General features: G+C 42.6%; 1 protein-coding gene across 2 annotated transcripts in view; it reads left to right on the top strand.

The window, feature by feature from the left end:
• Nucleotides 1-17,114, top strand: part of C5_1H1orf159 (chromosome 5_1 C1orf159 homolog) — a 292,203-nt gene extending 275,089 nt beyond the window's left edge. Inside the window, exons 9-10 of one of the 2 annotated variants that reach the window (XM_078642367.1) lie at nucleotides 2,044-2,074; nucleotides 14,212-17,114. In XM_078642367.1, coding sequence (XP_078498493.1) covers nucleotides 2,044-2,074; nucleotides 14,212-14,309 — 129 coding nt within the window. In that variant the 3' untranslated portion in view covers nucleotides 14,310-17,114. The remainder of the gene's footprint in view (nucleotides 1-2,043; nucleotides 2,075-14,211) is intronic. The other variant, XM_078642366.1, reaches the window with a different exon arrangement.
• Nucleotides 17,115-17,329: the final 215 nt, after the last annotated feature.

Raw genomic sequence — 17,329 nt, 5'->3', positions numbered from 1 at the left:
TCCCCTAAGCTGCCTCCTTATGAAAGACCACGGTTGTTTGAAACAGGCAATTATCCTTTACTGGCTATGTCTGTAATAAAGAATTTCATCAGACAAGATATTTCGATTTCCCTGCAAGTGCTGTAGATTCAGCATTGTCACTAGAGCATAGGATTGGGCGATTAGCTTCCCCATCAAAACATTTTCTCCAGATGTCACAACAAGTCCACTAGGTTTGTAGTTTCAGAGTTCCAAGACAACAAGTACAGAGCCCGAAGAATGATTCCATGGCTCATCTGTGGAAAACCTCATGCTTTGTCTACAGTGGTGAAGATATCCTTAAAGCGAAATGCTTCATCCTTTCATGTGATCAACAGTTCTGGGAAGAAAATACTCTCATTTTTAGGCTTTCATTGAGAGACTGTCACGCCATCATACACGGTGATCTCCAACTGTAGCCCAGTTTTGATTTGTGCATTCCCCTACTATAGAGGTCGAAGAGGAATATAACTTATGCTGAAACTGGGCTAAAATGTAGCAGGCAAAAACTACTAATGTCCAAGGATATCTTGATGCAGGACCATTAACGCTGGTCTTTCGATGCACCTCCACGTGTGTGGCAAGTCTCAAATTTAAACAGTGATTTTTAATAGATTTTCTTTAATTTATTCAGTTTATACAGATTTAGTTTATTTCCAGATAAAGATAACTTGCTCCGGGTTATCAATAAGCGACTATTGATGGTGAACCTGAAGGCCACAAATTGCTTGAAATTAAGTACAAGATAACGAAGGAAGATAACCAAAGCGTGTTGTCATTATCTGGAGATGTACGAAATCTGTATAAACTAAAAAAGAAATCTGTTCAAAATCACGGATTAATGAAACCAAAAGAGAAAATATTTTGATTGAAGTAATATCGCTTAGGAGTCCATTGCAATTTTGTATCCCGTTTGGGACGGTGATACAAAAGCACAGTTTATTGAATTGAGTGTGAGGTTCCCCTATGTGATGTTTGTTTTATTTGTATGATTATGTCGATGTATTGCTGGTGAGGATGCAGTTTGACAGGGATATCATTGTGTGGCTAAATTGATTTTAGTGTGTGTGGGGTGTGTTTATAACTGCTTCATAAGATCATCTGTGATCGTCTATATTAGTTAGATTTCTCCTAGATGCCAGTTGAAAATTATACATGTATATGTGACTATTAACATATGCTTCTTTTGAAATGCAAAATAAATATACAATAAATGTTTGATATGAATTGATGTGATCTGATGAGTTATTGAACATGTTGGCTCCAATGTAATATTTGTATCAGTTCGGAGTTAGACCAGTGTTACATTGAGGAGTGTGCAGCCTTCTGTGTATTATTTGTGCTCCTCAGAACCATGACACTATTTTTACAGGGACAAGCTAGTTCTCCGCTCACACTGTTCATTCACCCGAAAGATTTTGGCTGAATGCCACAAAAAATTCTTCTTCTTCAAGTTTTCTCTCCTTTCACTCGTTTTTCCTCGTCTGAGGAAGTGTAGTGTAACATTGGTATTCGATGCAGTCTTGCATGTTTTTGGCAAAACGAGCCTTCTACATCCAAGCGCATTTTGCTTTCAGGTTATCTGAACGAGTCCCGATTTGCAACCCCAGGAAGGCATGGGGACGTTGTCTTCTGACTGTCTGCACATCCTTGGTAGTACTTAATTATCGAGTGTGTATGAGATAGACTACCGGGAAATAAACGTGGTTAGCCGGCAACACGGAGCAAGCTTTGAAAGAAAAAAATGTCATTTATTTCAAATGTTTAGCAAGGAAAGATCGAGGCAAAATAGTAGTTGGGTGGGAGACTATATGTAATTTTTAAACATCCTTTTTTTAAACAATCTTTACCTAAAGATAACGAGAAGAGTATATATTTACAGTCATTTAGATTATAATAATTTTAACAGTATTGTAATTCTGTGTATGGTCTTCTGGTTGTAACGAAGTCCATACGTGAATGAATTCAGATGTCATTTTAGCGACTCTGATTATTCTCCATCTTTTCTCTTAATCTATTTCTTAGGCCTCTATGATCCCCACACCTTCATCGTCCGGTAAGTTAAATTTTTATTGTGAAACATTCAGTCCTGCGTTGATGCAAAATTTGTTTTTTTAAATATAATTAGTGCGTCGTGCTTTGGTGACAAGACAATGCTGCTTCTGCACAATGTCAAGACCCAACAAGGAAACGGGTTTCAGTGACACAATAGGCTATGTCATATGTGGGGGTCATCATTTCAACACACATCTTATTCTGATCTCTGGTTTCTTTTTTTCTTCTTCAAGGTATGTAGATGTGGAGTTAGGAATAGTAAATGTGTATTTAGATACCGTTCAATATTTTTCCCTGCAATATTTTGGCCACAATATTGTGGTAGGTCGACATTCTAGAGGTCAATATAAAGTAGTACAACAGTTCTGGAAACACATGTGAAATTCCTCATCACATTCACAGGTAATTCCAACAAACATTTACTTTCACCGTCATGATTAGGTCGCACAGAAAACTCACCAGCTCTTATTTATACCATTCGAGAACCAATTTTTTTTAATCCAAAAAGTAAAAAGACAAGTTCTATGAACAGCAACTGCACATTATTGATTATTCAGCCACGGTCTTGGTTTATTAAATGGTAGATTCATAAATGATCCTCATTATAAAATAACGTTTCACAATGTGAACTCAAATAGTAATGATACTTATACATACATTCAGTATTCAAACTTTTACATTTGTAAAAACTATGAAATCATCCAATGACAGGAGAGTGATCACATCCTCCAGGAGATACTACTTCTCACCTCAGTTGCATTCAAAACAACCCTGATAAGATCCTAAATAACGAATGTATAACATCAATAAACATCAAGCACATAAGATGGGACTCAGAACTAACCATAACGGTACAACAATTACGCGAAGCAGATTTTATGACACCTACATTATCATCTGATTTTGAAACCAAGCAAAAATAATTCGTTATCATGCTGGGAATCACTGTTGTCCTTAACTCTCTTCTTCATTTAATCAAAATCAGTGAACCACAACAAGCTTAGGAGCAAAGATCAATCATGCCACAAAACAAACGCAAAAAGTATAATCGGAGAGAACTGAGAACATGTTTAAAAAAATCCTTGGTCTACTGGACGTGATCAACAGATTCAGCATGCGAAGTTTCAGATATTGCAAAAGATAGAAGAAATAAAGAGAAACTGCCAGGAAGATACTTGGATTAAACTTTTGATGCTATAAAATCTAACATTCTGGTCCCTGATTGGACAAATGTTGAAAACGGGGTCTCTAGTTGGCAGCGGTTTGCACCCTGACCAAATAGGGACCCTCGCTTTGGTCAGGGAGTCACACAGCTAAGATAACCCCTGCTCACCTCCTTGGTAGCTTGGCACAACAGTCAGGCTTATCTCGGAGGCAATGTGAAGCATTTGTACATACATACACATACACAGTAACACAGTGAACATACCACAAAATGGTTTCACACCAGTTTAGAAAAATAGCCATTATTTTTCTGAATAAAACTAGACCAAAATGGCAAAGATCCAACCCACACAAATAAAGATACCACTTTTCTAAGGTTACATTGGTCCAGTCCATAGAAATCTATGGATGCTTCCCTTTTAGCACAAAGTCCCTTGGATCCATAAAAATTTTAAAACAAAACAGGCGCAGGGAAGGTGAGACGCCTGAAAAGCAAAGCAATGCATCAGTACCTTACTGCCAGGGGAGGTGATGCGTCAGTTCCTTATTTGAAGGGGAGGTGATGTGTCGCTCTTCGGACACACAGCCTCAGTTCCTTACTGCTGAGCAACATCGATGAAATCGGCACCTAGACACGATGCATAGAAAATCCAGACGCACTGCATAGATTCTACAGCGATGAAGCAGGCACTGCATCGGAGTTGGAGTGGTGCTCCACAAACTGCGGTGACACGGTGCTTAAAACTGATGCTGCGGTGGTTCTTCTGATGTGCTGCGATGGAAAAGTGTGGGCTGTGGTGGAAGACGTTGTTGACGCATCGATCAAGGACCAAGTTCCGGTGCTGGTAGCAGCGATGTGTCAAATTTTGTCGCGATGCATCAATAGAAACAGACACTGGGAGTCGATGAGTGGATTTTCTCCTTCAGTTCACCAGATTCCACTTCCAATGGCACAGAGACTGGATTTGGCACCACTTGGCAAGTCAGGGCTGTCAGCAGAAGAGCACTAGGCACTGGTAGGGGAAGTCTTTGATGGCCCTGAGACTTCTTAACAGGAGGCAAGCACACACAAGCCCTTGGAGAACCTTGGAAGCAGGATGCAGAAAGGAAAGTCCAGTCCTTTCACTCCCTGGACAGACGTCGCAAGCAGCAGGCCAGCACAACTAAGCAACAGGCAGAATGGCAGACCCTTCTTCAACATCTAGCTCTTCTTCACGGTAGAATGTCATTTAGTCCAAAAGATTTCTGATTTGGGGGCGTCAGAGGTCCACTACTTATACCCCTTTCTACCTTTGAAGTATACAAACTTCAAAGAAAAATCTTTGTAGTGCACAAGACTCTGCTCTTCCCTGACCTGGCTCCAGGCACACTACAGAGTGGTGGAGACAGTTTTGTGTGAGGACACAGACAGCCCTATTCAGCTCAGGAAGGGTCATCAGCCTGGTGATCCTCCCTCAGGATATGTAAAGCACTCATCATCTCCCTTTGTGTGACTGTCAAGAGTGAATGCACAAGAGCCCAACTGTCATCCTAACACAGACGTGGGTTCTACAGACAGGTAGAGGCACAGAATGGTTCAGCAAGAAAATGCCACTTTTTAAAATTGGCATTTTTAAACATGCAAATTAAAAAAACAACTTTACCAAATGATGTATTTTGTAAATTGTGAGTTCAGAGACCCCTAACTCCAAATCTCTATCTGCTCCCAATTGAAATGACACTTAAAAGATATAGCAAGGCAATCCCTATGTTACCCTATGGGAAAGATAGGTCTTGCAATAGTGAACAGCGAAATTAGGAGTTTATCACTATGAGGACATGTAAAACATTTGGGCCTACAGTAGGGGTGACTTATATGTAGTAAAAGGAAAGGTTGGGCCTGGCAAGTGGGTTCACCAGCCAGGTCGAAATGGCAGTTTACAACTGCACACACAGACTCCATTGGCAAGTATGAGACCTGTTTGATGGGGCGTGGCTTTCGGTGCTGCAGGATAACCACGTTCTGATGGGGCTCTGCAGGCCAGGCCTAAATATCCTTCAATATCACCATTTATGTCTGGAATCTATCGCTACTAACACGAGGCGCCATGGCTTTCCATCCCCCACCCTAGATGTGATGTGCTGCAGAGACTAGAACGCAACAATAACGGAGATAAAGGACTTACTATGCCGCGGCCTGGTTCGCCTCTGCGGCATCGCTGCCATCTTGCTGCGGAGCTGCTGGGCAGGCGACGCTCCCACGGGCCTTCCCCTGCCTTGGCGACCTGGCGGCGAGTTGAGGCTCGACTGCCGCGGACTGATCGGTCTGTAGCTGGGCTACCCCCGAAAATACTGGGAAGCTGCAACTGCGCAAGCTCGGCCGCAGGCGGTGCGGCCTGAGGTGGCATCGCCAGACTTCGAGAACCACCAGTCGAGTGGCCCCCTGCTCCAGCGGATGGCGTGTGGCTAAAGAAGGGAGTGCATTTGGAGACTGCCTCTGGGCAGCGGATCGTCCCTGTGATGTGAGTGCATGGTGGGGCGGGTGCCCGCTTGTGCTGCTGCCACCTTGGACTCTTCTCGCTGGGCTTCTCTGCCCTGTAGCTGCGAGACCGGGTAGGCGGCGAGCGTGTGTGGTATCGTGCACCGCTTACGCATGATTCGTGCTCCCCCCCCCCCCTTTTGGGCCTCCCTGTGCACACTGCATGGGCTGGGGCCTGGTTCCTTGCGTTCCTCCACACGTGTTTAGCAGTCAGCACGTGTGTGAGGGCAGCCACGGTGACTGCTCAGGAGTGTCATATCTCCTCCACCCGGCTGGTGTATAACTCCAGTAGAAGCTGATCCCTGTGCTCTGCTCAGAGGAAAGTCATTAACCTCAGTGCACAATCATCGATTCAGCAAGGCTGCCTTCTGTTAACCTGCTGATATATCTCACCCTAGCGTGCCCAGCGTATAGGAGATCTGTCTGTAAACTCAAATTAGTGTATGTTCAAGGGTGCCAGCGGGAGCAATGGGGAAGACAGACACCAAACAATCAAAGCTTCCATTTGAAAACAAGTGCCAAACTTGTACCACGTAGGCCAGCTCTGACCCAGACACTGATCATGGCGCCAGGGACATGGGAGAGAGTCAGGAAGAAGACCTGCGCACTAGAATGTTGGATGTTAGCTCCAGTATCAAAATGATAGAAACAAGATCGATGCCCTCACTACAAATCTAGAAAAGGTCAAGAAAAGAGTAGACACTCAGACACCCTGGAGTACAGACTCTCTGACACCCAAGACTTCCAAGTTGAAATTTAGAGACGCTGTCTAGGCGAAACAACCTTAGAATTATTGGCGTACCGGAGACCACCGCAATCCAGAGAATGGAGCCATTTATAGAGAATTTACTATGCGAACTATTTGGGCTAGTGCTCTCATCATTTATGATCTTTGAACACGCACATTGCTCGCTGGGCCCTAAACCACCGGTGGGGGCGACGCCTCGACCTATGATAGCGCAGCTCCTGAACTATAGGGACAGAGATGAGATACTAAAAACCTCTATACTCAAAAGCCCTATCACTCATCAAGGGAACATACTCCTTTTTCCCAGACTACATGCCAACAGTGCAAGCTGCATGAGGGAGTTTGCACAGGTGAAACGTAAACTAGAAAGCACATCCATTCCATATCCAATGCTGTACACCACCAGGTTGAAGCTAATGTACGATGTTCAAGCTCATTTCTTCACCAATGCCAAGGTGGCCCTCAAGTACACGAAGCATATTTGTGCCAGGAAGACGCCACTTCAATCCTTGCATGAACCCAGCCCAGAACTAAATCTCAGTGATAATGACTGATTATGCTTGCTGGTTATGGCACAATCTGGATCTGGATCCGGTGTCCCACTCACATCACTAGTCCCATCTGTCATCCAACGATGTAGCGCCAGAAATGACCCTGTTCTGGTTCACTCTAATTTTGTCTCGCAATTCAATTTTCAATTCCATAACACTTGATACGGCCTGGCCACCCTGCCACAAGGCAGGTTTATGCCGGTGACCCTAGCCCCACAGATAGTTCTCCCTTGGGTTCATTTGTTTGTTTTATTTGGGGAAGATGTAGGATGGGGGGGTACCAAATCACAACCAGTTTGAGAGGTTGGTGTGGAAGCGGGGTGGGTGGGGAAGGTTATAACTTTTACAGACATGCAGGTGTTTTCTTTGCAGACTCGTCTTACCACAGATCAAACCTTATCTAAAGGACAATGTTATGTACCTACCCATGTGTATTCAAAGATCATATTCCAAGGTTTCAGAATTTGGTTCACGTTTCACGGTAAAAAAATGTCCTGCTTAGGCGCACATCTCATAACATCCCTAAAGCAACATGACCGAGGTTTAATTTATAACTTGGATCATCAGAGGGCTTAACGACTTCAGAAAGTCTAGATTGATGCATGCGTATTTAATCAGACATCAGATAGATGTGTGTTTTTGCAGGAAACGCACTTAAGGGGGGGCTCGGATCTCAGGATGCGCAGCAAATACTGGGTGGAGGTGCACTCAGCCCCATTCTCGAACTACGCTTGGGGGGGGTCTCGGTTTTGATACGGCGCGGAATTGGCTGGACGACCACGCAAGTACAGACTGACCCGGAAGGGAGGTTTATTATAATAAGTAGCATGCTGATATCTACACAAATGACACTGGTGACGACATACAGGCCAAATGTGGATGATCCATAGTTCTTAACAGCTTGGGCCAAGGTGATAGCGGCGGGAGTAGACAGTCATATGGGGAGGCCATTTTAATGTCACACTAAACAACGCATTAGATAGAGTAGGAGCCGCGCGTAGCCCACACACTAGAGCAGCTAACCAATTAAACACTATTATACTTGATCATAATCTCATTGACATCTGGTGCAGTAGACCCCCTGCGGTTAAGGAGGGAACATGCATCACATCACATCAGTGCTTGGTCCAGATTGGACTACTGGCTGTTCACTGGTGATGTGGCTGTCTAAACCGTAGACGCCTTCAGAGCACGCCCCGGTTGCATTGTGCTGGAAGATACTTCAGACTAGGCCCTTCGCGTTCAGTTGGCGACTCCCGCCCAACGCTCTCCTAGACACAGCATTTAAGGAGGAGATTAGAACAGAGATCACTCAATTCTTCTCCACAAATGAGGGGTTGTGGCCTCTTCCTCCACTTTATGGGAAACCTTCAAGGCAGTCATTAGGGAAGCTTATATCTCTAAGCAAGCGGGGGTGCTAAAATCAATTAAGACTACACTGTGAAATTCGGAAAATGAGATTACATCCTCGGAATTGTTGTTTTACCAGTCGGGGCGCACTCACATCTTGCCTCAATGAGGGTGAAGATATCTTAATTTGAGGAAGAGGCTGCCAGAGAGACCAGGTTCCTGGGGAAAGACGCTAAAGCACAAAATTACGGCCAGGGCGACAGGCCAGGCAGGACCCTTGCTAACGCACTCAAACAACACTCAACTCCAGCCTTCATACCTGAGCTACTAGACGATAATCTGACTCCAATCAGGGGACAACAAGCCACACACAACCACCTCACAAACCTTTACTCCTCTTTATTTACTGCCACACAGTGAACCCCACACCCTGAGTTACTTAAATATCCTGATCCCATCAAACTCCTCTGGTTGAGTGATGCCCACAGGGCCTAGCTGGGTGTCCCGTTCTCTGTAGAGGATGTAAGGCAGGTCATATATAGCCTGCCAGGCGCATAGGCACCTGGATTAGATGGGATGACGACGTCCTTCTACAAAACGTAAGCAGTAGAACTTGCACCCCATCTGTTGGATGTCTATCAGGAATCTCAGGAATGCGGTTCGCTGCCACCAACCATGAGGGAGGCACTGATCATCTCCCTTTTAAAAGCAGATGAGCCGGCCAACCTATGCGACTCATATAGACCCCTATCATTGATTAATGTGGACGTAAAGATCTTTTCTAAGCTGATAGCTAACCGGCTTTAGCCAATCCTATCACTTATAGCCAGACTGGATCAGTCCGGATTCATTCAGGGCAGATCAACAGTGCATAATTTGTGCACTTTCTTTGCTACTATTCACCAAATTGATCCCAATTTACCAGCCATCTGTACTTTTTTAGATGCCACTAAGGCATTTTACTTTTGGAACGGCCCTACTTATTTACGATATTGCCCAGACTTGGGCTCAGTCCCATCTTCATCAATTTTCATCAGCTGACTACGGCCCGCCTGAGAGCTAATGGACTTCTTTTATAACCATTCTATATAACGCGAGGCACTAGACGGGGCTGTCCGCGTTCGCCACTGCTTACAAACCGACCTGGAATTCCCGCTTACTTGGGTGGATGGCGCTGTAAAATATTTAGGGGTGTGGCTCAGCAGAGACTTACAAGAAGTTTGGAGTATGAACTTCGATAAAGTGATGGAATGACAGTAAATCTAGATTCTGGTCCACCTTACCACTGTCCTTAGCTGGAAGGATCGCCTTAACCAAAATGTTAGTGCTCCCCAAGTTTTTATATCTCTTCGTGAATATACCTATCCCTCTAACCAGAGGCTTTTTTAATTCTCTTCGCTCTAGTCTCATCGCCCTGGTGTGAGCTGCAAAGCAGCCGTGTGTGAGCCGGGAAATATTGACACTTCTGCTATCGCGGGAAGGTCTGGGTGCCCCAGACCTTGAACTCTATGCACTAAGTGCACAAGCACAATTTCGCCACTTCTGCATACACCCAATCCCGTTTCAGCCACATGTGGCCATCAAAAAAGATGTGGCAGACCTTATCCCATTACACGTCGCTGTTTACAAACCATACCACAGAACACCTGGCGAGGTAAACACCGCCAAAACTCTTAGATGGGCCTGGGCGGGTTTAAGAAAACGGGTCGGCGCCCCATTGTTCTATGCTTCTTCCACCCCACATGCACACCACCCACTATTCCCTACACCTCAAGATAAAGGTACAATAGAACACGCTCGCAAAATGGGTATTTCCAAGTTAGGTGACATACCCGCAAGACACATTTTTAGAGACACCGCAGAACCAAGACGGCACCACAACTCCTTTTCTTGAATTATTACTATATTACCAGCTTAGAACTACTTGTAAAACGATTCACTCACCTTTCCGGTCGCCTCCGGCCACCATAATGCCACTAGAACACTTTTTATCCACTCCGTCGTCTCGGAAACTGATTACCAGACTATACATTCATACGCAATCAAGCACCCCACAAGTTAACTTGAAGGCCCTAGTCAAATGGAGAATAGATCTGGAATACCTGCCAACAGACAGGCAATGGTTATTCTGTTGTTCCCAGCTGCGTCACCCATCTCCTGTTTATAAACTGAGACTAATTCACTTCAAGTTCCTTCATAGATTGTACCGCACCCCCTCACAGCTGCACAAACTAGGATTGCGACAGGACTCTAAGTGTTGGAAGTGTAAACGGGACAATGCCACATTCCTACACTAGGCATGGGTTTGTCCCGCCACAGCTAGATTCGGGGAGGTGGTATATGTAACCATTGGGCAAGTCACAGGGACTACACTTGACTGCACCCCACACGTGGCTCTTCTGGGGTACTTTGGGGAAGCCCTGCCTGAGAAGCGCCGACTTATTGCAATGATGCTCTTACTTGCAAATCTCCCTGCATTAAAATTTGGATACAGGATATTGTTTACTGCCAGGAGCAGCTTGCCTCGTTCTGGGACCTGATGCCTATGGCTTCTCGCCCTAAGGACATCTGGGAACCCTTTGTATGCTGGCTTAAAGAAAAAGAAGAGTCTGGCACTATCAGCCCAACATAGATCACTAATTTCTTAAATACCAATTGTACACTATCTGCTGTTCGGACTGAGAATAGACTAGAGCCACCGCCCATGCACGGGTTTGTGCGTGAAGATGCCACACTATGCATGTATTCTGTATCAGGAAACTGACACAACTTTTACTAAAATTATAAACCCTGCCCTTAACTGTTTCAAAACCAAAAAATCCAACCTTTAATCAATCATTTTATACACTGGTGCCTTAGTGGGACAAGTGAACAATGTATGTCAATCATTTAATATACTGCATGATGCAATGTGATATAAGTTGTCCGCTATATGTAAAGTGACCAGGGGTGGATGCAAACCCTTTAACTGACTGTAAGACTCGAACTGCAATATAAGTTGTAATATGTTTGCGCAAAATTCAAATATAAAAAAAACAAAATTTAAAAAAGTATGAGACCTGTTTTCAGGGCTTCTCATGTGGGTGACACTATCAGTGCTGCAGGCCCACTAGTAGCATTTGATTTACTGGCCCTGGGCACACCTGGTGCACTTTACTAGGGACGTAATAGTAATTCAAATATGCAGTCATGGATTAAACAATCACCAATACAATTTACACAGAGAGCAGTTGCACTTTAACGCTGGTCAGCAATGGTAAAGTGTCCATGGTCCTAAAACCAGCAAAAACTAAATGCAGCACGCAGTCAAAAACAGGAGGTCAGATGCAAAAAGACGGGAAATCATGCCAAAAGATACCAGGTCTAACATCAAGGTACTGCATCACACAAAATATAAATGACCTTTTCATCTAAAGTGACATTGGGCAATCCATATGAAAGATTTATATGAAAGTAATATAAATGGATCAATTTGAACAGTGTCATATTCCAAAATATCACGTACAAGAACTGAAAATGAAATCAGCACTTTAATCAAGAAAAGTCGTTACTTAATCGCTGCGGGCGGAATGGATTACCAATCAGTGGTGTACAACCTGATCTCAACTTGCAGAGTTCTGTACTGCTTTGATTATTTGTGTATGTATATATTACTGCTGTTGATAACCACAGGGTTTCTGCATCCATCCGATCAATACAAAGGGCCCAAAAAACGATCCAAAGAACTGCCAGCATATAGGCCTCTTAGACTGCGAAGGGAAGTTATTTGTAAAACATCTAAATAACAAATTAACAAGATGGACAAGTGACAAGAATCAAATACCATTTCCTCAAACAGGATTCTGAACCAGCTGCTCAACTGTCAATAACATAAAACCATTGATTATCTTAGCCTACAGGGCAACAACTTAAAACTACACCCTATACGCTTGCTATATCGATTATAGCACAGCTTTCTACAAAATAAAATAACGGCTTTGAAACAAGTTATTAAGGTGGGAAATAGATCACTCAGTTTTGCATTTCATAATAGTTATACAAGGACATCTGGTTGAGAATCAAACTAAGATGCAAAAAATGCTTAGTATGCCAAAATGCAAACCTTGGATGGATTAAAACAAGGCTACATCTTGGCCATTCTGTTCTCGCAATACTTTGAAGATTTACTGGATCACTTGGACGGCAAACAAGGTTTACCACCTAATTTAGACTATTGTAGCATAATTAATTTAGGCTTCTAGATTTATAAGGTTTGCCAGTCTTTATGGAGGAAAAACAAATGGGATGCTTTAACGGCATTAACTCTGATGCTTGTATCTCTGTTGCTCCTTGCTTCTTCGATATTTAATATTTAAAAAAAGCTGAATTAGAGCAAATATATAAGAAGGAGATAAGTCAATTTTTAAGCTCATGTGCTGCCACTCCTCAGAGTAAACTCAAGCTATATTTGATTGTAAAATCACTTGCTACTTTTCATACAGATGCAACAACAAATTACCCATGGAACTGCAGTAAAGCTAAAGCTTCCACATCACATTAAAAGGGTTACTTTTTCAAAGAAATGAAGCAAAATAGATACATCAACTTGTCATTAAACCTGGACAATATTGGCCAAAAGATCAATGAACAAAATATGCTAGATTTTATGTGCTTGCTGCCATGCCGCCACCTGGGGCAGAAAGAACTGCTAAAAAACAAATAGGCAAAATAGTCATTTAAAGGACCTTTTATCGCTAATGAACTAAAAACATTCTGACCTGGTATACAACTCGTGCTTAAATGTTAAACAACAGTATGTTGATTCAACCTTGAAGGCAGTCAAAAATAGAAAATACCAGAGATTCATATTATTTTATATCCCACTGTGTCAATTTTAAGGAACTTGTTTTAAAGGCAAGAGAATACGCCAATTGTGTGGTCACACAGCAGAAACTTTAGACCGTATCATCAGTATTTGTCCTAAACTGCTAACCGTGCGAAAACAATCTCCTCCTTTATTGAAGCAAATACAGGGACAAATAAAGAGGTGATAAACTATTGTTTTTCGTCTCAATCCCCTCTATCAGTAAATTAACGTGGTTTCTAGACCATGTTTATATCAGTGTGCAACAGGTTACTAAAAACAGCTATCAATCTCTTGAGCAGATTTTTTTTATTTACCCTCTTTTTATGGTTTTTAACTGATATTGTTGTATTCATTGTAAACAATTAATGAAATACATAAAATTATTACTTGCTTACATTGAGACTGTAAGTAGGGCTAGAGTAGTGGTAGTGATAGAGTTACATGGGAGGCATAATCTTAACGGATGGTTGGTAAGTGCTTAGGCAGGTCATGAGGAGAAGCGTTTAGGTTCTACTAGATTCTGTTGTCCATTTCAGTGACTATAGGGCAATGTATTTGCTTTAGCAGTGCATGGAGGGAGGATTATTTCTCTGCTGTAATGAAGTCCTGCTAATATTTGTAGGTTTCCCCATGCTTGTGGTTTGCTGTGTTGCAGGTGCTTTTCAGGTTTGATTTCTTTAGCCTTCCTGTTCCTATTACTGAAATTTGCTAGATATGGTGAAATGATTTTTTTGAATCTGGGTTATTTTCTGGGAAGGAGATTGGTCCATTGGCTAGGATGATGGTTGGTAAAATGTACTGTAGTGATTCTGTGGTTTCCCAATATGTAGCGAGATCGACAAGATTGCTACATTGCAGACACATCTCTATTTATGATTAAATCATTTGGGCTGGAGTGTGATTTCAAAAAAAGGCTCAGATCAGTTAGTAGAACTAATTGTTTTCTGCTTGACTATTTCAGTTCGAAAACCACGCTATGTCAGAAGAGAGAGGTCGCTGGTGATGTCAGCATCTGCGGCACCGAATCAGTCAAAGGAGACCAGAGTCAGCAATGTCTAACCTTGCTTTATCACAAACTTTGACATCAGTGTGCTCAAGACTGTGATGTCCGAATGGTCTGCATGTGATCTTCGAAAAGGATGGCATCCTCATTTGCCAGGGGAAGTGAGCTAAAACCACACTCCATGGAAAGGTAAACCACTGTGCCAAACCTACTGAGTGAGAAGACTGAAATTCTGAGCCTTACTCCATCGCTGGGGTAGTGGACAGTACCTCACCAAAACTGTTTTCTTTAGTTCTCTGACCTGGAGTTGCAGAATCATTTTATGAAGCCAGGAGGACGAGGCTGAATGACTCTTTGGGAAGTGGCCAATGTAAACTTTGTCCCTCTGTGATATTTTCAGTTACCTTATGCTCCGTGTGGTCATCAAGTGTAAACTTTAGGCTTATGAGTCATAGTAGTTTGCTCCTTCCCTTTTACATCAGGAAATACAGCAATGGTTTGCATGTGATGGGATTTGACAAAAGCTATAAAGGAGGGAAAGGAAGTTATGCCCCCCCTATAACCACTCAGACCTCTCTCTATTATACTCGTCCCATATGCTTTGCTTTTCCTGTGACCAGACTAGCTTTAAGTTTTTGAACACTGGACGAACAAGGATAACTTGGAGGATGGGCTGGCACAGCGGACCTTCCCGCAGGCCCCAAAAATGTTGGCCAGTATCCTGTCTAGAAGTACTAAAATAATTTTCTTTGTGCCAGATAAATAAAAATGGGCAGCCTGTTTTTTTTTCCTATCTGGTGTATGCATTGCCAACCTGTTAACCGCATACACTAGAAATAAGGATGCCAGAGGCTGGCGGAGAGATCCAGGAAGCAGTAGTGTAAAAGGGCTTGGTGTCCTTTCCTGAGAGATTTTTGCAATCTCCAGTAAGTTCAAAAAACCTGTTTCAGCTCGACCAAGAGGAATGTTTTTTATCTGGGCGTCAGTCTTTCCTCCCTTAAACAATTCCCTAACGAGTTAAGGACACTGCAGTTATATTTGAATTAAAAGATCTCTCCTGTGAATGTTGACTGCATTGCACTGCTTCTGACCCGCATTGCAATGGCGCCTTTATTGACCCCTGATTTCCAGGACTTAGTGCCCTCCTTTCATTTTTCTTTTACATCTGAAATCTGATTTAATCAGAGTGTAAAAAGGCTATGGTAAACAGTTCCTCGTGTTAGAGGTGATATGGACCAAAGGAAAAATAATACTGTTTGCATCAAATGGATTTGAACTGACGGTTTATTGGGGAGCTACTTTTATGTCCAGGCCCTAAATCTTTTCTACCCTGTGCCCATATTTTTCAGATTTTCATGGCAGTGTTCTGGAAATATTTCTAATTTGACTTTTGATAATCTTTCCCTGTTTTCCAAGCGCTAGTTCTGAGCCCACTAGTTCATTCGGCCACTGGGAGAAATTACTTTTGAGAAATTTACATTTTTGAGACAGTCCGTGAACACCTCATTGCCACTTGGTGACTGATTTTCTATTATCCTACTGGTGGCTTGCATTTATTCAGAGGACCTCACTTTTTATTCCTTCCCTGAATGATTTTAATAAGTCGAAATGGATTTGAGGCAGCAAGATCTAGACTGATCTACCAAGAAATCGATTAAATATGGGGCCAAGGAGTTTTCATTTTTATATATATTGCTGGGTATACCCGTTTGGTCCATATTGGTCTGAGATGTCAGAGGGACAATTTCAACAGTGGGTTTAATGAAGAAATACTCTTACTGTAATTGTCACCAGAATCTGCCAACTCCCCATCTCAGTTGTGGTCTGGAGCTGACAGGCATGCTGAGTTAAATGTATCACCTGTCCTTAGCCCAATGGGAACGTAAATAGGATAATGCACAGCAACAAATTCAGATGTTGGGAGTAAAATTGCATTATGCCTTATTTTTTCAAACATTCTCACTCCACATCTACATATACCACACACATGGGCATATGTTGGTGGTATGCACTTTTACCTGCAGACTACAAAAATAATGTTCTTTTTTCCAAGCTATATTGCTGTCAACCGTTGAGTGCTCCCTGTTATTGCACAAACCCCTTGACCACTGCACACGCACTTATGCAGCTCAGTCCTCTGGCAATAGCTTAACTTTGTCTCATGGCGTCTCGCAACATATGGATATTAAAGGAAACCTGTTTGTTTATCCAATTTGTGAGCTTGGTTTCCCATGTCTGCATCACACCGCTTAAAACTCTGGACAGTTTTGGGGTGTTTTTCTTTTTTAAATACTTTTATGTTGATTTGTTTTATAAGATTCTTGTGGCTCAGCATAAAAGCAACAATAAGTTCTTAATAAGTTATCAACCATAACTATGGTTGATAATTCAAAGCACAGGAGGTCTCTCTGGGAATTGTGAATGCTGCATTGCACTAGTCCAAGAAACATTTCCCCCCATGTTATGGTGCACTGACAGTTGGACCATTTGTCTCCGACAACAACACATTCCTGGAGGTTGTAGCATTTTTGAGTAGATAACAGGCCTCTAAGGCTATTCCAGGTGTTACTCTTGGACTGCAGCCTTCAGGCCAGTCATAGAGTTCTAAAAGCGAGCTTTTTAAAGAGTTCCTGTCAGCTTGCCTAAAGAAATGTCCTGGTATGATCTTTTGTGAACACTATTGCCATAGGGTACCCACAGTCGTGTTTGCAGTTTTTTTCTGCTCTTTTGAAACATGTTAATTGGCTTATCGTTGAAGGAACCAACCACTTGTTCTCAAATTGCGTTTTTGCACTGTGATGTAATGTGAACTATTTTGTATTTTTATACAACTATCTGTAATAAAATCTTCTTAAAATCGACTTCGTTTCTGTGTACTTTTTTTCATGGACGCAGTGGTTTTTGCACAATATTCACTTCAGTGGATTGTGCGACTAAATGTCAGAACACCAGCATTCAAGTAAACTAATGGTTCTATTCACAGGGAGAATGCTATTAGCTATACAAGGTATGTGAAAACTATAGAATGCCTGATACATAGGTATATGAAGATGTGTAATTTGTATCAGTAAGCACT

This window comes from Lissotriton helveticus, chromosome 5_1 (assembly GCF_964261635.1).
Source record: "Lissotriton helveticus chromosome 5_1, aLisHel1.1, whole genome shotgun sequence".
NCBI lineage: Eukaryota > Metazoa > Chordata > Amphibia > Caudata > Salamandridae > Lissotriton > Lissotriton helveticus.
The sequence above is the reverse complement of the archived record's forward strand: the minus strand, read 5'-3'. Positions and strand labels throughout refer to the sequence as shown.